This window comes from Halichoerus grypus, chromosome 10, assembly GCF_964656455.1.
Source record: "Halichoerus grypus chromosome 10, mHalGry1.hap1.1, whole genome shotgun sequence".
NCBI classification, from domain to species: Eukaryota; Metazoa; Chordata; class Mammalia; order Carnivora; family Phocidae; genus Halichoerus; species Halichoerus grypus.
The window spans coordinates 113,587,165-113,607,303 of NC_135721.1; the positions used below are offsets into that span (position 1 = coordinate 113,587,165).

The following is a 20,139-nucleotide window of genomic DNA, read 5'->3' on the forward strand; positions in this document are numbered from 1 at the left end:
CACTCCCTATTGCCCCTCTTCCCAGCCTCTGGCAACTACTCGTCTGCTCTCTGTTTCTAAGGATTTGACTATTCTGGACAATTCCTATAAATAGAATACAATATATGCCTTTTCAGTCTGGCTTTTTTCACTTAACATAACATTTTCAAGGTTCATCCGTGTGATCTAATGTATTAGTACTTCATTCTTTTTTGGTGGCTGAGTAACATTCTGTTGGATGGGTATAACACATTTTGTTTATCCATTTATCAGTTGATAGACATTTGGGTTGTTTCCACTTTGGGGTTATTGTGAATATTACTGCTATGGACATTCATGTACAAGTTTTAGTGTGAATATGTTTTTGGTTCCTTCGAGTATATACCTAGGATTGGAATTCATGGATTACATGGTAACTCTACATTTAACTTTTTGAAGAACTACCAAATTATTTTGTAAAGCGGCGACATCATTTTACATTCCCACCAGCGATATATGAGAGTTTTAATTTCTTTACATTTTTTGCCATCAATTGTTACTGTGCACTTTTTTATTTGACCCATTCTAATGGGTGTGAAGTGCTATCTCATCATGGCTTTGATTTGCATTGCCCTAATGACTGATGGATGTTGAGCATCTTTTCATGTGTTTATTTGTATATGTTCTTTGGAAAAATGTCTATGCAAGTCCTTTGGCCATTTTTAAATTGAGCTATGTGGGATTTTTTTTATTGTTCAATTATAAAAGTTCTGTATATGTTCTGGATACTATAACCATACCAGATAAATGATTTGCGAATATTTTCTACCATTTTGTGAGTGGTCTTTTCACTTTCTTGGTAGTATTTTTGAATTACAAAAGTTTTAAATTTTTGCTTTGGTTTCTTGTGCTTTAGATGTCACATCTAAGAAATCAACTTACTCCTAAATTTTTTTCTAAGACTCTTCTAGTGCTAGTTCTTAGATTTAAGCCTTTGATCTGTTTTTAGTTCATTAATATATATGGATCGAGATAGAGATCCACCTCCATTCTACCTGGATATTCTGTTGTCCCGGTACCATTTGTTAAAAAAACTATTCTTTTCCCCATTGAATTATCTTGGCATCCATATCAAAAATCAATTGCCCATAAATATATGGCTTTATTTCTGGACTCTCAATTCTACTCTAGTGATCCAAAATGCCTGTCCTCACACCAGTACCACACAGTTTTTATTGCACTGTAGTAGATTTTGAAACAGGGAAGTGTGGACCCTCCAATATTGTCCTTACTTTCAAGATTATTTTTACTATTCTGGGTCCCTTGCATTTCCATATAATTTTAGGATCAGCTTACCAATATCTTCAAAATCATCAGCTGGGAAAATTTTGATAGGGACTGCAAGCAATCTGTAGATCAATTGAGGGAGTATTGCCAATATTATATCTTCTAATATATGAACACAGGATGTCTTCCATTTATTTCGATCTTTAATTTCTTTTAATGATGTCTTCTCATTTTCAGCGTACAAGTATTTCTTGAAGGTCAGGTTTGCTAACAACAAATTCCCTCAGGTTTCATTTATCTGGGAATGTCTTAATTTCTCTTTCATTTTTTTAAAAGATTGTATTTATTTATTTGAGAGAGAGAGAGAGAAAGTGAGAGTGGGGAGGGGCAGAGGGAAAGGGAGAGAGAGAATCTCAAGCAGACTCCATGTTGAGTGAGGAGCCCAAGGCAGGGACCCTGAGATCATGACCTGAGTCAAAATCAAGAGTTGGACGCTCAACTGACTGAGCCACCCAGGCACCCCCTCTCTTTCACTTTTTAAGGATAGTTTTGCTGGATGTAGAATGCTTGATTGACAGTCTTTTTTTTTTTTTCCCAGGCTTTTAATATCTCATCTCATTGCCTTCTGAGCTCATTGGTTTCTAAGGAGAAATCAGCTGTGAACTTGTTGAGGATCCTTGTACCTGATGAGTCACTTCTCTCTAGCTGTTTTGATTCTTGCTTTGTCTTTGACATTCAGCAGTTTGATTATGATGTGTCTAGGTGTGGATCTCTGAGTTCATCCTACTTGGAATTTGTTGAGCCCCTTGGATGCTTAGATTCATGTTTTTCATCAAATTATTTCTTCAAATATTCTGACTCTCTCTCTCCTTTCCTTCTTGGATGCGTGTTATGCACACAATGTTATGCTTGATGATGTGCCATAAGTCTCTGAGGCTCTGTTCATTTTTCTCCATTCTTCAGTCTGGATCATCTCAGTTGACCTGACTCCAAGTTCAGTGATTCTTTTCCTACCAGCTGTCATTTGCTGAGTCCCTCTTGTGAATTTTTCACTTCCGTTATTGTACTTTTCAACTCCAAAATTTCCATTTGGCTCTATTTATATAATTTCTATCTCTCTTATAATTCTCTATTTGGTGAGACATCATTCTTACTTTCCTTTACTTCCTTCCACATGGCTTCCTTTGGCTCTTCGAATGTATTTAAAATAGTGTATTTAAAGTCTTTGTCTGGGCTTCAAGCCTGTTGTCTGGGCTTTGTTGAGGACAGTTTCCATTGATTGTTTTTCTCCTGGGTAGGGACCATGGTTTCTTATTTCTTTTCATGTCTCATAATTTTTTTGTTGAAAAAATGGGACATTTTACGTGCTGTAATGTGGTGACTCTGGAAGTCAGATTCTCTCTATCCCCAAGGTTTGTTGTTGCTGCTGTTTGTTCTAGTGACTTCTGAATGAATTCTCTAAGGTCTGTATTCTTTTGCATGCGGGACTGAAATCCCTGTTCAGTTACCTTAGTGGTCAGTGAATTGTTGGGCAGAGATGACCTTAAGCGCCAGGAATGGGTAAGTCTCCCAGTCTTTGCTGAGGGGCAGTCTGTGCATGTTGGGGCATGCTCCCAGCGCTCAGGCCAAGTGCTGGATAATTCTGCCTTCGCCTTCACTTCCTGCTTGTGCCCAGCCCTAAGGATAGCCAGAAGGGAGAGCTTAGGATCTTCTCAGATATTTCCTACGCATCTGCACAGTCTTAGGTGCACAGAGCCCTACACATACATATACACGTCCTTCCAGATTCCCAGGAATATGTCAGAGCTTTTCACAGCCCTCTATGGACACTCCATTCCTCAGCTTTTCTTTTTAAGCCTTTTGGTTAGCCCAGGTAAGCCTTTTGTTTCCTGCCAAATGTTATCCACCACCTCAGGCTGCCCCGAAGTTAAACAATTGCCTCTAAATGGTTTTTGTCAAATGCCCCCAGGAGGAAAAGCTTTTTTGCTTTTTCAGAGTCAGGTCAGATAAAGACAGCTTGCAAGTGGGGTCTTCCAGGGAACCATCAGACAGGACAAATAATGACAATCCTCTGGGAATGAGGCTTTGAAGGAGATGCAACCCTATTTTGTCACCTCTGGTGGCTGCCAGGCTGCTGGATTCTAAGTTTACCATGGAGTTGGGGGTGGGGAGAGGGGGCAGAAAGGTCACTTCTTAATAAGATTTAGCCATTTTCCTTTAATAAATGCTTCCTTGATTGCTGTGAGCCTTTGATTAATTTCAAGAATTCTGAAAATGTTGATTCTGACAATTTTTGCCCATGTTGTCAGTGCTTTTATAGAAGAGAGAATTTTCAGAAGCCCAACACTACCACTTTTACTTTTCCAAATCTTTTGCACATAGCACCTAATTTAATTTTGGCCACAGCTATGAGGTAAGTATTGTTATTATCATTACTTTTATTTTACGTATGAGGAATCTGAGGCACAGAGAGGTGAAGGGACTTGCTCAAGGGCACACAGCCAACAACTGGTGAAGCCAGGATTTTAGGTGACCCCTTTCTGACCTCAACTCTGACCTCCCCCCTCCCTTCCTAGGCTCCAGACACACATGTTGGGCACACTCCCACCTCAGGGCCTTTGCACTTACTGTCCCATCTGTCTGGGATTTCCTCCTGGCTCACTTGCTCACCTCCTCCAGGTCTTTGCTCAAATGTCTCTTGTCAGGGAGATCTTCTGCATCCTCCCATGCCTGCCTCACTCCTATCCCCCTTTTCTCCTCATTTCACTTGTCTCCTTAGGACAGACAATTTTGTTACATAAGCCAATAAATTGGGGGTTTTTTTGTCCAAACCAGTTTGCATTGGGTTTTCCTTCCTTTGCACACCAAGCATCCTAAGTACCGCGTCCCTGATGAAGACGTGACAGTGAAACCCTCTGAAGACAGGGGCCCCTCCCTTAGCTCCACCAAAGGACTTGGCAGAGAGCTGGGTGCATGGGAGGCCCTGACCCAAAGCAGAACAACCTGCCTTGCAGCTGTCACAGGGATGCTCCAAGAGGACAGCTGTGTGCAGGACAGCAGCTAGGCCGTGGGTAGGCAGAGGGAAAACATTGATTCTGATGAGCTGGCCTGGGCCTCATCCTTCCCATCCTCGCCAACCTGGAGTTTGACCCAGCAATTGGAAAACATCTTTTTTTTTTTTCCTTGTTAAAGTCCAGCCAGGGCTGGCCCTTTCTACCAGGCTTGTGAGCAAGGTGGAAACTATGGTGGTTCTGGCCAGGCTGAGGTTTGCATGCCAGAGGCTGGACTGCGTCCCTGCCACATCCCTGGCCATCAGTGTCCCTGACCGGAATACTCACGCCACCTGCTCACCAGGCCGTTCCCACAGTTGCTCTGGCCACGGAGCACCCCACGGAGCGGAGGGACTGGGAGGTGGCATTCAGAAGTCAGCGGATCCAACCCTCCTGGGGAGACGGACAGACAGGTCAGCGAGGGGAGGCTCGGGTCACACAGGTGTTCAACAGCATCACAGGGCTTGCGAGGCCAGACTGACCTGGGTTTTAACCCAGTTTCCATTCACTGGGCAATTGCGACCACCTTTGTGAGCCTTGGTCCCCTCATCAGAGGTTATAGCGGTCTGTTCTGTATCGAGCTGTGAGGAGAATGAACTGAGGGTCCGATCCACCCCATGCGCAAGGCCCCATCTAGACACTAGATTCCACCAGCTTGTGTCACCTACACGACAACCCTGGGAGGCCAGACAGTTAGTGACCCCATTTTACAGATGAGGACACCGATCCCAGAAGAGCTGAGAAGCACTGCACTTGCTAGGATGAGAAAATGGGCCTGGAATGTCTGGGCCAAAATGGGCCGCTGAGAAAGGAGTAGAACATCTTCCTGTGGTCTGATTCTCACCCTGTTCATTGTCTTTGAGCTATTTTGCTCCTCTTTGGTGAGTAACTCATCAGCATGCATACTCTGTCTTGTCTGGTAGAATTCACTTCCCTCCCTTTTGTGGAGAAACTAGCTTTACCTCCATTTCTAATTCAGTTCTTTTAGTCCATATGAATTCGTGTCTTTTTGACTTTTTCTTTGAACCGGTTCTAACATCTGTCTGATTCCCTCATTGTTTAACAAGTAAAATAAAGTCTTTAACACATGTTCCCTTCCAGATATGTATGAAAATCAGGATTTTACCTTTTTCTGAAAATGACCTTTAACAGGGCTGTAGAAATCAATGCTAGATCCTTCTGGCAATAGCCCTGTAAATCGACCTTCCCATTGCCCCTTGCTTACCTCCAGTGCTCAGGACTCAGTGCTGCCATGGGCATTTTCTAGATGATGCTCCTACGGGACACTACTTATTACCCTTCACTTTACAAATGAGGAAATTAGGGCTCAGAGAGGCAGAGCAATTTAGCCCAGGTTACACAGCTAAAGCCAACCCTTTCTTCCTCCAAAGCTCTGTGTGTGTGTGTGTGTGTGTGTGTCCTGCCTACTTGACTACATTGTAACTCCAGCTCCAGGTGGAGTCCAAAGAATACATTTGGAAATTAGCCGGTGTGTGTTAGGGGTCCAGGTGGTGCTTGGGTTAAAAAGCAGGTTCCAGAGGCCTTGGCAGGTCGCTCAATCTCAAGGGAATGAAGCTGCAGCATTATAGTTGGTGGTGTCTTTGACTCCTCCAAATCTGAAAGAATGGCCCAGGCCTCTGCCCCTTCTGACATCTCCCTACTAAGAAACGTGCCCAAAGTCAAACCACTTGTAAGTGATAGAGCCAGGACTTGAACCCAAGAAGTCTGACCTTGCACGCTGTGGTCTTCAACATCTGGACAGAAACCCAAGTTTGTTCTTCTCAGCTTTGTGACCCTGGGCACGTTATTGAACCCCTCTGAGCTCCTCAACCTCTCACCAAGTAGTTAAGAAAATGGAATTGGAGAATGTAAGCTGAGTGCCAGTTACATGGTAAATCCTCAATAAATAGCAGCTGCTTTCTAAGGGCTCATTAGCTCAAATGATGAGCCACTGCTTAGGAGCCCCCGCCACGGGTCAGGCGCCATGGGAGGTACTTTAGTGACATCATCCCCAGGAATCTTCTGGACAACCCCACCAGAGACACCATTATAATCCCCTACTTGACAATTTGATAAGTCATCTGCCCCAAGTTGCACAGGGAATAAGCACTGGGACTGAGATGTAAACCCAGGTTGCCTGACTCCAAGATCTAGACACTTGTCCAATCTGTGCATTTGTTCATTTATTTGTTGATTCAACAAATATTTATTGGGAACCACTAGGTATACCAAGCACTGTTCTAAGAGCTGGAGGGGCAGCAGTGAACCAAACAGATGCCATCCCTGCACTCATGAAGCTGATGCTCTAGTTAGGGGAGCAATAGGCAAAGCTTCTGACCTCTTAAGATGAGGCTGGTCACCCCTGCCACCTGCCACACCAGGTGGGGCAAGGGCCTGATGGGACTTTGGGGCTGGGACTAGACGTGGCTGAGGCAGGGGGGCAGGGGAGAGGATCAGGACCAAGTCTGAGAAAGGATGGATACAAAGATGTCTTCGCGAAGGAGAATGGCCTCAGAAAGGAGCAGAACAGACCCTCTGACCGCTGGGACTGGGGTTCCCTGAGGACAGTCTCCCCTTGGGGTCAACAGTGCACAGAGCTGCAAGCAGGCATTTCCGTGCGTGAAAATTCTGACCACATTGAGGACACAGCCTGCTGTGGGGTCCCCAGTCTAAGGCTCCCCTGAACCTCCCCTTAGAAAGAGGACAAGGGAGATAAGCACCTCACCCTGCCTGGTTTCCCTAGGTGGGCATTTGGGTGGGCCCAGGCGCCCTCTTGTGGCTTCTCTTGTCTCTGCATGGGCCCTCGTGTCCCTGTGGTTGGAGAGGCTTCCCATGCTTAGACCGTTTCTCTGTCCCCAGCCTATACCCTTTCCCCTGTTCCCAGCCTTCCCAGCCTCCAGCTGAAGTCTGAAAAACTCAGTCACAGCTCTCTCACTTTCTCCTGTGCAGACCTCAGAACCTTGAGGTTCTCCAGCAAACCCCTTCAATGCTATCTCGGGGCATAGCCATGTGGCGATTTACTGTATAGACATACCATCTGGTTCAAATCCTGACTGCATCACTTAGGAGCAATTGTACAACCTTACTGTGCCTTACTCTTCTCACTTTAAAAATGAAGGTCATAATAGTTTCTACCTTAAAGAGTGATGGGAATTAAATAAGATGTATTGGTCAATTTGTCTGTCAAAGCCTCAATACCATCCCCGTCCTGCCTGCCCGTTTCCAGAATGACTTGTCAGCAGGATTCCCCGGGTTAGATCCAGGCAATGGGAGGCAGCAGAAGCACCTTATTGCTTCTCCAATAGCTGTGGATCCAGAGTTTCTTTTCAGTTTTGCAGCCACCTCTGCAGATTTTCCCTTGAATACTGCCTTAGGACAAGAGGCAGCTGTGATCATTGCTGGTGCTCTCCTGCAGTTCCTGCAACTCTCTAAAAGCTAGAGGCAGCTTTCCCTAATCTTTACATTCCAATCCATCCAGTGGGTTCCCGTACTGAACACTATTAATCATGGAGGGCTTCCTGGAGGAGGTGAGGTTGTTAGAATGATGCTAGGCCAAAAAAGCAGAAGGCTTCCAGCGCTGAATAATTCCATCTCAGTGCCCATTTGGGCCCTGCCCCTCTGCTCACCTCTTCACAGTTTCCAGGGAGACAGTTTCCAGGGAGCTTGGAATCCTCACATTGCTGTCACCTGGCAACCAGGAGCTGGTGGCTGCAGCCACCTCCCATGTTCCTTTAAACATCCTGGGCCCTCGCCCTTATCCCTGGCATGGGCTCTGCACTGCCCAGGTAGCGAGGGCCCAGCTGGGGAAGCACCTTCTACCTGCTTCCTTTCTCAGCCAATCACAGGCCTCACGGGGACAACTGAGACTCTTGTCGATGGTGGTAAGTGCCCAGAAAGTGCTGGGTGGACCAGGGGCAGGACACAGACAACCCTCTGGTCCCAGAGGACCCTCTCTTTTGTTCTCATCAATGGAGGACCCTGGAGTTCATGGGTGGACGGAACACAGTACTGGCCCAAAGGGCACACAGCCTAGTGCAAGGGACAGAGCTTACCTCATTCTTGTGATATACAGATGCTAGTGACTACTCCATGCTGCCGGCTGGGCCACAGACTAGCAAGGCGCGGCTCACCCTTGGGGGTGGGGGTGGGGGGGCTGGGGAATAGCAGAGGCCATGGTGTCCACCTCACTCCTTAGCAGTCATTTCTAAGCACCAAAGGCCACTTCCTCTAAACTCTGCAATTCTCTACCTGAGGGCTTTTCATGCCCCCAGAAGCACTCCTCAACCAGGGAGTGAGTGCAAAAAACCACCTTAATTCTCTCACCCTCAGTTGGGACAAGTCTGGGAAATGTGTCTCCCAGAGTTGCTGGACAGGACTGAGCTCAGGTGCCCAGAGGTACCTGGCTTGATCACATAACACCTATTGGTCACTTCCTAGTCTCCCTTCCCCACCATCTTGCTGCTATTTCCTGGAATCAGCTCCCAAATAAACCACTCAAATCCCTGTCTCATGTTGGCTTCTGAGGGATGACTAATGCAGGGATGATGATGTATTATAGGGAACCAAAGTTCTGTGAGACTCAAGCTATAACTGTATGCAAAGCAGTGGCTGAACCAAGGGACCGGTGGGGGAGCTCTCTGCCCAGGTGCAGGCAATGATGGGGGTGTCTTGGCTGTAAAAAAGTTAAAAGCAGTAAGAAAACTGGCCAGTCTGCTTTTTATTATAAACCAGCCATTCTATTAAGCTTCAATTATAAAATTCTCCTCCCCGTTGAGGTTGATGGCTCTTGCTGTCCCATGCCTGCTCCTTGGCACCCCACTGATGCCAACTGCACTGAGGACAGAGAAATTGTGGGCAGAGGAGATGGGGGAAGGTCTCACTCAGGAGGCAGCATTGATCCCTTCATCACACAGGACTAGCCGCATTTCACACCTTCATGCCTTTGTGTGGGCCAGTCCCTTCTACGGGAATACTTTTGTGCCTCAATTCCCTCCCACTCTTCCATTATGGTTCAGTGTCACCGGGCATCCCCTCCTCCAAGAAGCCCTCCCTGACTCCTAGCCTGAATTAGATGCCACCTCCGGGCTTGCACGGACCTCCAAGTGCCCCTATGTCATCCCGTTCTGCGGATGGGAAGTCTGTGGCTCAGACAAGGTGGCCTCTCCTCGCGACCTAATTTAACATCCGGCCTGTGGCGGTCCCTCCAGCGACCTGGAAAAAGGAGATTCCCGCTTTAAAGAGCCCCGCCGCGCCTGCGAGCTGCCTGGCGGAACCTTCAAGTGCCCCGCGCCAGTTTCCAGCCGGCGCATTCGCGCTCCTGAGCCGGCGCTTGGAGCTACTTCCGGCGGCCGCGCTCCGCCCCCGGGCGTCTCCATTTTGGCCGCAGGTGGGGACTGGGCCTGGGCGGGTGGAGTAGCGGAGGGTAGTCCTCAGCAGTCGCAGGACTCAGTCGGCTTACGGCACTGTCTCCCTTCCTTCCTCCGCCCGCAGGAGCCGAGGGCGCCCATGGCGGGCTTGGAGGTACTGTACGCATCGGCGGCGCCGGCCATCACCTGCGCGCAGGACGCTTTCGTCTGCTTTCTGCACTGGGAGGTGGTGACGCACGGCTACTACGCCTTGGGTGTCGGCGACCAGGTACTCCAGAGAGCCGGCCCGGGGCCAGGGTGGTGGGGTGAGGTGTCTAATGCCGGGATCCAAGGACCGGAGCTCTGGGCCGGAGCGCTTGACGCTCCCCCGCCCGAGTCCCGGCCCTGGGGCTTCTGGCACCTTCGGTTTGGTGTGCGGGTCGGGGAGCTGCTCTACTGGCCAGGCCCAGCGCCCCTCACAGCACAGCTGGGGCAACATGATTTGGAAACCCAAGAACAGAAGCTCGCTTCGGCACAGCCTGGCAGTCTCCCAGGCCAGGATCGTGTGGACCTGACACTGAGACGGGGGCGTAGCTCCCCTTGAGCACTCCACCTGCCTGAACTCCGCCGAGCTCCTTCCCACACAGCGGCGGGGGCGGTACTCAATATTGTATTCGGGCCTCCACCGGATAATCTGAATCCAAGCACGCTTGTACGGGTGATCTTTGATCTGTTCAGCCGCCCTCAGGGACCCTTTCTTTACTCCTCAGCACGGGCCCAGAGAGCACACACACCTTTCACCTTTTACTGAAGGGCCCAGTGCAGCCCACTCACCGCTGTCATCCCCAGCTCAGGTTCTGGGAAACAGCCACTGTGCCGCACCCCCACCCCCCACAGGTACACCCCTGCACCCTGGATGTGAGAGCCAGGTAAGGTTACCTCCCCAACTGCTGCCCCTACAGGGTCAGCCCCTCCCGCTCTCCCATCCTCAGGCTCTGCCTCTTAGAGCTGGGGACCTTGTCGTCACACCCACAGAGCCCCAGGACTGCTGGGCCCTGCCTACTGCATAATTCTTTGGGGGAGCCTTTGTTCATCTTCCCTGCCCCTTCCCTGTGACTTTCACCCTTTACATCATCCTGCACATTAGCTTCCTGGGAGAACTGGGCCTGGCTCCCTTTCTGCCCCTTCAGTTCTCTTCTACTTCATCAGAGAAAATATCCTCCCAGCCACACACCCCACATACACGCAGGATTCCCAGCCTGACCCTCACTGTTGCCTTCTCACCCTCAACCTACAGCAGCTCTGGGGAGTAGGGCATCTCACCCCTTGCATCTCTTGTGATGAGATTTTAACCTTACTCTCATTTCTAACTGCTTCAGTTCTAACTCCCTAATCCTTTCTTAGTTTCTCAGATGTACATCCAGCATCTTAAGTTTTCCTCTCCTGACACAGAGCCTTAAGGATCCCTCCTCAAACACAGTTTACACATCCCGAGCCCTGAGAGCCAGGCACTCCCTTCCAGTCCCTGCTGCCCCATTCCTTTGTCCTTTAGAGCAGTGAGCAAGACCACCACCTCCTCTCACGCTTAATGCCCACCAACAGGAGTCACATCAGAAGGACAAGAACTGTCATGGATATCTGGCTCTTTTTTTTTTCCTCGTCCCAGACCTCAAGTACCTCACAGGAACCCCAGATACACCCTTAGCATCCCCCTCCAGGCTCACACATACTTGTTCCCTCATGTGGAGTCTAAGACTGGATATAAGGCTGGAAAAGAAGGGGACTCACATACACACCTGGAAGCAGGAACCACATTTTCCTCCCAGATAGCTCTGTTCTTGGCCTTTCTGTCCATCCTGCATTGCATTCCACTTACCCTGCCTTTCAACATCTCAGGCCTTGCAATCCGGTAGAGATGGGGTCTCCACCCACGAGTACTGGGCTCCTGCTCCAGTGTACAGTGTTCCCAACAGAAACTTTATGTTTCCTCACTTGCCCCGCTTCACCTTTCCAATCCTGAGTGACTCTTTCACTTGCCCCTGTCATTTCATTTCAGCTTTGCCTGGGAAGTCCAGGAAGTTGATGTGTAGAATGGCGTGGAGTGCAGTGGAATTGGAGAGGGGAGGAAGACTTACTTGGTCCTGCCCTTGGGTCTCGTCCATGGGCCCTCAGTTCCCCCCACCCCTTGCCCTGTCCTTCAGATATAACGGGTCTGCCCTGTTCTCTTCCCCTCCTCATGGACCTCACCTTGTTTACTCCCAGCTTGCTATTTCTGCTCTGATACAGTTGGAATCTCTCGCCCCAGAACAGGAACTTCTTACTGACGACCTGTGCGACTCCCTCTCTTCTCCCCACTTCACAGGATATACCAACACTACATACAGATCTGTCACCACTCGTCCCTTCACACACCTCTCCGCAGCTCTGAATTCTGACAGCTTAGGGACATCAGTTCATATAGGTCATTGCCTCCTTTGGCATCATCCCCTTGCCAAATACTCTAGGCCCCAGGTTTTCAGGTGAAATGTGCAGAAGGAATACAATCTCGTTTTAATACAGGTTTTAAAAAAAAGATCCTTGCCTGATTCCTAAAGGTCCATCTAATTCCACTCTGTTCGTGGTGCCACCTGTTGAGATCATGCAGGCCAGAAAAAGATTCCGGCCCCAGATGTCATGCAGGAGGCCAGGGAGAATGGGGAGGAGGGTTTTGAAAGGCACTAACCACTGTCCATGTGTCCACCCCAGCGCTAAATCATGCATGCCCTCTGGGGCTGGGTGTTTGTACTGCTCTCTGGTGTGCCTTTTTGCTTCTGTGCCCTTTCCCTGAAGTGCTGCTCAAGCTCAGGTTGCACTTGTCCTCCTCTGACTTATGCTGCTGAGTCAACTTTCATGGGAGTAGAAGCCCTTTAGAGAGGCATCTATTTTATTTAAGAGAGGGTTTAATTTTCTGTCCTGGGACCAGCAGACTCCGCTGAGACCAAGAGTGTTTGCCACGCTCAGAGAATGTTTATGTTGCCTCTCCAGCCACCTCCTTGTAGGGGTGATAAGGAGAGAGGAAGGTCCCAAAAGTGTGTGCTTCATCGTATAGTATATTGACAGTTAAATAGAAAGCTAAATAGTCTGTTTTTCTCTTTGGTTTTATCTCCTGTTGTGCAGGGCAGTTGTGTATGTAAAACTCGGTTAGAAGAGCAATGAGGCCACTGGCTTCAATAAAAATCCAATATTTGAATTTGGATTACTTTTTTGGAGTTAGTACCATTCCTCCTAAGAGCTTTACAGAGGTGTCAAGTGGGTTAGGTGGCAAGGGGTTAGAGATGGCTATAGATACAGGTTCGAGAATTTTGTTTTCTTTTGTAGGAATCTAAAGGTTATGACAAAAGAGAGGAAATGCCCAAAATGATCTGTTTATGTTTCTTTGAGTGCATTTTAGCCCAGAGACCCAGGGATGAACCCATGGCCACTGAAGAATGCTTCCAGCCCCAGGATGTTGCCTAAGTGGACAACTATCCTTATTTTCTTGGGGCCAGTCTAGTGGATCTGGCTGGGAAAAATCTCCAGCCATAGACCAAGCAGCCAGGAGCTCTGAATGCCAAACCCAGCTCTGCATCTGACTTACTGTGACCTTAGGCAGTTCTCAGCCCCTCTGAGCCCTTAAATTTTTCATCTGAGAGTATTAAACTACACAGCATATGCTTTGGCTACTTTCCAGTTGCAGCTTTCTGGGGGGCCTGATATTTGATGTCAGGGCCTAGAACACAGTTGAAATGCCAAATCTGGCCTGTTATCACCAGGGCCAGTCCCTCTTGGTCCCACCTCTTTTCACCATATCAGGGTAGCCCTTGGGCTGGGACCATCAGTTCCCCTGCAACAAGAGGTATCAGCCTTATCTGACCCCAGGGTTCTCTCTTGCCCTAGAAGCCAGAGTCTGTGGAAGAGTGAGCAGACCAAATTACCATATTCCAAGGAAAAATTCTGGTGGGTTAAATGCTGTATGTGGAGGATATACATATAAGTTCAAAGGCCTCTGACAGAACAAAGATAAGGCACGTTATCAAAATCTTAGCTTCCAAAGTAAACCTTAAATCCACTAAACCTGTTACAGGAAATGTACCCAGTTGGAAGTGAGGGATTGTTTCTCTTTCTCACTTGGCAGACTGGTTTGATTCGTTTCATTTTTCTTTTTCGTCACTCTCGTTTCTTTGCTTCAGGCTTGTGAGTTTCCTTGTCATCCAGCCAGCTTTTAAACCATGGCAGTTGCAACATCTTGAATTGTATTTGGGACCACTTCCCCCATTGGATTCCTGAGCACCAAGCGGGTGACCAAAGTGGAGAGACCCACGATTCTTTGCTCTTGGCCTCCCATTGTCCTTGATGTATGTAAAGGCTGTGGTGCTGGACTTCTGTCTTTTGCTGTTGTTCTTCATCTTTGGTCCAGTTCCACCATATTCTCCTGAGTGCAGAGCTTCCCAATCCACTTGCTCCGTGTTTAGCCATATAAATCGGTATCTATGAAAAAATATATAGATTACTTTTGTGTGTTTTAAAAAAATTTTTACATAAATAGTACCAGGCTGTAAATTTCATTTTTTCTTAACTTCTATTAAGTTTTTTATGTATATATAAATTTTTTTTTTTAAGTAGGCTCCATGCCCAGCGTGGAGCCCAACTCGGGGCTTGAACTCATGACCCTGAGATCAAGAGATCAAGACCTGAGCTGAAATCAAGAGTTGGGCACCCAATAGACTAAGCCATGCAAGCGCCCCTTAAGTTATATTTTTTAAGTTATATTTTAAGTTTTATTTTTTACCTTTATCTGTGATGCTACAATTTGATCTAGTTTGTTCCTTCTAACTCCTATGTAGTATCCCACTGTGAGCATATTTTTTCATTTCACCTTCATGTTGGTGTTCCTGACACGGTTGTGATGAAGATCCCTTGTCATGTCCCCTGTGCCTTTGTGCACAGAGTTTCCTCCAGGAATGGAGGTTGGGGTCACAGGGTGTCCACTTACCTCAGTGCGCACCACATGCTGCCAGACTGCTTTCCAGAGGGTTTGCAGCAGTGTAAGTGGCCATCCGCAGTGTCTGAGGGTCCCCACTGTCCCCACACCCACATGAACAAAAATGGAGAAATGGGTAATACTGGTGTGACGGGTGTAACGTGGAACCTCATCCTTTCAGCCTGCACTTGTCAGTGCTGGTGAAGTTGAACGGCCCTCTATATACTGTTATCTGCTCGCTCTTTGGCTTGTTCATATCTTTTGCCAGTTTTCCAAGTGGGTTCCCAATTTTTATTGTTCATTTTCCAGGCATTTCCTTAATGTGCTAGTTATTCGTTCTTTTTCATCTGTAGCCATGGCAAACAACTTGTCCTAGCCTGTGGCTGCCTGTTAATGTTGCCGTGTCTGTTGTTGAACAGAAGCTTCCAATTTGGAACAGTCTCAAAGACAGTTCTTTTTTTCTTTTGTGGATCTTAAGAAATCTTTCCCCACCTAGAAATCACTCTATTACTTTTTCCTTTGGTTTAAAAACGATTTCTCAAACTTTAGTGTGTAAAAGGAAAGCCCTAGGATTGTTTAAAAGGAAAAAGAAGACCTCACACCTCACAGTCATGCATTTTTACACCCACCAGGAGGGCAAAAATTTTTAAATTGGACAGTGACAATGTTGCTGACCACATGGAACTGCAAGGACTCTCATACAGTGTTGGTGGAAGTGTAAATCTGTACCTCTTTGGAAGACAGTTTGACTTTATCTTATAAATTAAAAGTTCTTTTCCCACACATACGTTACAGAAGTGCATCCACCTGTGTACTAGCAGATGTATACACAAATGTTCATAGCAGCAGCGTTTGTAACAGTGGACCTGTACACAGTCCACATAGGCATCAGCAAGTGAGCGTGTGCCTGGCAGTGTGCTCGAACACCACCACCCCGTACAGCTGTGAACTGTGCTGCGTGGAGCGCCGTAGAGTGCACCATACGTGGTGAAATGTGTTGACACAGTGAAATCTTACAATAACTGACAAAAAAGGAAGCGATAAAGGTGATGCCATTTATATAAATTCAAACACATGTGAAACAATATATTTTTAGGGTTGTATGTATAGTAATACAGCAATAAGGGAAAGTAGAGACATTTTAAAAAATACAGAGAAGCGATTACCCATGAGGGGAATAAGTGAGATTCATTAGGAGTACGCTGCTGGAGGCTTTGGCCGTGGCGGTGTTCTCTTAAGCAGGTGGCACATAGGTGTCCGCTGATGTTTTATCTTGTACGTATGCTCCATTTCGTGTGTGTATGAAAATTGTTCATCATTTTTGTGAAACCACTACAGTAGTCTGGAGGGGAGTACGCTAGAATCTTTATTTTTAGTCAACACTTTGGTGATCCTCTTGCAGATGGTCCAGGTTCTGAACTTAGAAAAACACCATCCTAGAATTTCACAGTATCCCTTCAGGTGACTGCGAGGAGATTCTTATCAAACCAAGGCTGCAGATTCTGGACAGGTTCCAGTACTGTGTCATGAAGGCAGTCAGCTACAAGGGAGGGAGCACTGGAGCCGGAGTCCAGAGACTAGGTCCCAGACCTCTAACTTGGACATTTTCTTTCTCTTGACCTCCATGTCCCCATCTGTGAAATGAGGAAGTGGGATTAGATTGTCCTCAAGGTCCTTCACAGCTCTGTGTTGAGCTATGAAGATCTTCCTTCTCTCAACCCTGGTGTCTTCTCAGCCAGGTCCCAATGATAAGAAATCAGAACTGCTGCCGGCCGAATGGAATAACAATAAAGACCTGTATGTCCTCCGGTATGAGTCTAAGGATGGGTCCAGAAAGCTCCTTGTGAAGGCTGTCACCGTGGAGAACAGCATGATCATTAATGTGCTGGTGAGTCTCAGGGACATGTTGGCATCTGCTGGTGGGAGCGGACATTGGGATCACCTTTGTGCAGCCCGTTTAACAGTACAGATCAAGAGCCTTAAATGTTTATGAGGACTTTACCCAGTGACCCTACTTGTGGAACCAAGACAGGAGTCCTCCATATAGAAAAGCTTTGTGCTCAAAGATGTTCACCTTCCGGTATTATCAAGGAGGGGACTTCATCACAGGGGAATAATTACGTAATTTAGGGTAAATCCTTTCGGTAACAACAGGGATGGAAAAAAGCTTACTGTAGGCCAAGGGGCTGTTTTAGTTCTTTAGATAAGCCTGGCTCCCTGCTATCCTGGCGCCCTTACAGTTCTCATTTCCAGGGATGGAAAACTCTTCCCCACACCATGGACTGCCTCACACACACCCTCCTCCCTTCAGCCCCTGCTAATTCCTTCTCATTTTTCACTTCCTCAAAAAGTATAGTCCTGACTACCTACTCTCACCTGCCAGAAAAATCTGAATTATGCCTCCCTACTTCATCATTTTATTTCCTTGCTGGTCCTTACCACAATTATGTACTTAGTTGTCCTTTGGTTTGTTGTTTGTCTTCTGCCACTGGACTATAAGCACCCCAAGAGCAATGACTCTCTTGTTAAGTTTGTCCTGGTTGTCCCTGTGTGCTCATATAAAAGTAGCATGCAGTCTGTATTGCACTGTACCTGGCTGTTTTCACTCAATATCTTTTGGAGGTCTTTACATGGGAATGCATATAGATGTATCTTATTCATTTTAACTACTATGTAGTATTCTGTAATACCGTAATTTATTTATCCCTTTCTGGGTTTTTTCCCTTTATTTAAATTCAGTTTAGTTAACATATACTGTATTATTAGTTTCAGGGGTAGAATTAAGTGATTTATCAGTTGTGTATAACACTCAGTGCTCATTACATCAAGTGCCCTCCTTAATGCCCATCACCCCGTTACCCCATCCCCCCACCGACCTCCCCTCCAGCAACCCTCAGTTTGTTCCCTAGAGTTAAGAGTTCTTATGGTTTGCCTCCCACTCTGTTTTTATCTTATTTTTCCTTCTCTTTCCTTGTGTTCATCTTACCCCTTTCCGTTTTGACGAACATTTACATCTTGTATCAGAGTTTTTAGTTATAAATAATAAAATTACCTCAAGTTAGTTAAACAGATTTGGTTTATTAAAAGAACTGGGATAGCCATTGAATTGTTGGAAGGGCTAGAGAAACAGGTTCAAGGCAGGGCTTTCAAGACAGTGCCTCAAAACCACACCATGGAAACCGCTGCTGCTGCCACCGCCCAGGCGTGAGGTGCGGGCTTAGGCTGCAGGCCCTGGAGCCCCTTCTCATGAGCCGTTGATGCCTCTGCTGCTACCCTCGTCAGCAAGATGTCTGCCCCTTGCTGGGCCTGCTTTTCCATGTTGCCCACCTCCAAGTCAGAGATATGTGGCCATTGGCACCTCAGTGACATGCCTGTGCCCAGACTACAAAAGATCCTGGGAAGTAGGTTTAGTGGGCTCTGCCTGAGAAAGGCAGTATTTTTAAATCAGAGCAGTCCCCAAGCATCAGAAGGTTATTTTGCTAAGTCAGTTAGAGAAAGACAAGTATCATATGATCTCACTGATAGGAGGAATTCTTAATCTCAGGAAACAGACTGAGGGTTGCTGGACCGGTGGGGGGTGGGAGGGATGGGGTGGCTGGGTGATGGACACTGGGGAGGGTATGTGCTATGGTGAGCGCTGTGAATTGTATAAGACTGATGAATCACAGAACTGTACCTCTGAAACAAATAATACATTTTATGTTTAAAAAAAAAAAAAAGAAGATAGCAGGAAGGGAAAAATGAATGGGGGAAATCGGAGGGGGAGACGAACCATGAGAGACTATGGACTCTGAGAAACAAACTGAGGGTATTAGAGGGGAGGGGGGTGGGGGGATGGGTTAGCCCGGTGATGGGTATTAAAGAGGGCACGTATTGCGTGGAGCACTGAGTGTTACGCAAACAATGAATCACAGAACACTACATCAAAAAGTAATGATGTATGGTGACTAACATAAGAAAACTAAATCTTAAAAAAAAAAGGGTATTTCGCATATTACAGACATTCCTGGTGTGTTTCTTTGTGCATGTATAGTTCTTTAACTTGAATATTTAATTGTTATTCTCCCATTAGTCCAGAAATATCCCCAGTTTCTTGTTTTCTGTTTTCATTTTTCTAGGAAAGTGGGTCACAGCAGGTATCAGATTTGACCCTGAATTTGGATGATTATATCGATTCAGAACACCTGGCTGACTTCCACAGGTACTAAGTGATGACTTTTCCCTGGGAAAAAGAAGAGAGAAACAATGGAATGGGGTGGAGAAGCCCAGAGAGTCAAGAAAGGTTAATAGAATGATCTTTGTCTCCTGGGCATAGTCACTTCCAGTACTGTGTCATGAAGGCAGTCAGCTACAAAGGAGGGAGCACTGGAGCTGGAGTCCAGACCCTAGGTCCCAGACCTCTAACTTGGACATTTTCTTTCTCTTGACCTCCATGTCCTCATCTGTGAAATGAGGAAGTGGGATTAGATTCTCTGCAAGGTCTAAATTCTCTTTTCTGTTCTTAATTTATTTTAAGAGAAGATTCACATGGGAAATGCCACATGAAGTAGAATGATGTAAGCAAGAGTCCATAAGTGCTGCAGTGGCTCCAGGGGAGGGGGGGGGTCAGGCCGGTGGGGTCAGTCCCAGTAGGCTCCTGGAGAAAAGGTGTACCTAATCGGGTCTCCACCTCAACTTTTTCTTTTAAATGGACTTCAGTTTTTAGAGCAGTTTTAGGTTAACAGCAAAATCAAACAACTAGTGCAGAGAGTTCCCATGAACACCTTCCCCTCCAGCCACCCCCACGCAGCCTCCACTATCAGCATCCTGTACATTGGTTGTAATGGAAGTACCTACATCAATATACATTCTCACCCAGATTCCATAGTTTACGTTCAGGTTCACTGTTGGCAGTGTGGGAGTATGTTTACCTTTTTTTTTTTTTTAAGATTTTATTTATTTATTTGAGATAGAGCGAGCAAGAGAGCATAAGCGGCGGGGGGGGGGGCAGATGGAGAGGGAGAAGCAGGCTCCCCACTGAGCAGGAAGACCAAAACGATGCCAGGCTTAATCCCAGGACTCTGGGATCATGAGCTGAGCTGAAGGCAGACACTTAACCAACTGAGCCACCCAGGAGCCCCAAGTATGTTTATGTTTGGAAGAACCTGCCATACTGTCTTCCACAGTGGCAGCACCATTTTACATTCCCACCAGCAACGTATGAGAGTTCCTGTTGCTCCACATCCTTGTCAGCATTTGGTGGTGTTAGTTTTTCAGATTTGGTCATTCTGATAAGAGTGTAGTAGTATCTTGTTTTAATTTACAGTTCCCAAATGACATACAACTTGGAGCATCTTTTCATATGCTTATTTGCCATCTGCATATCTTCTTAGGCGAGGTGTTTGTCAAGGTCTCTGGCCCATGGTTGGTTTGTTCTCTTACTGTTGAGTTTCAAGAGTTCCCTGTATATTTTGGGTAACAATCTTTTATCGTATATGTGTTTTGCAAGGATTTTCTCCCA

General features: G+C 46.8%; 1 protein-coding gene across 2 annotated transcripts in view; it reads left to right on the forward strand.

Moving 5' to 3' along the window:
- Positions 1-9,602: 9,602 nt before the first annotated feature.
- Positions 9,603-20,139, forward strand: part of PSMF1 (proteasome inhibitor subunit 1) — a 43,506-nt gene continuing 32,969 nt past the window's right edge. Inside the window, exons 1-4 of one of the 2 annotated variants that reach the window (XM_036121767.2) lie at positions 9,603-9,681; positions 9,786-9,929; positions 16,375-16,527; positions 18,758-18,840. In XM_036121767.2, coding sequence (XP_035977660.1) covers positions 9,801-9,929; positions 16,375-16,527; positions 18,758-18,840 — 365 coding nt within the window. In that variant the 5' untranslated portion in view covers positions 9,603-9,681; positions 9,786-9,800. The other variant, XM_036121768.2, reaches the window with a different exon arrangement.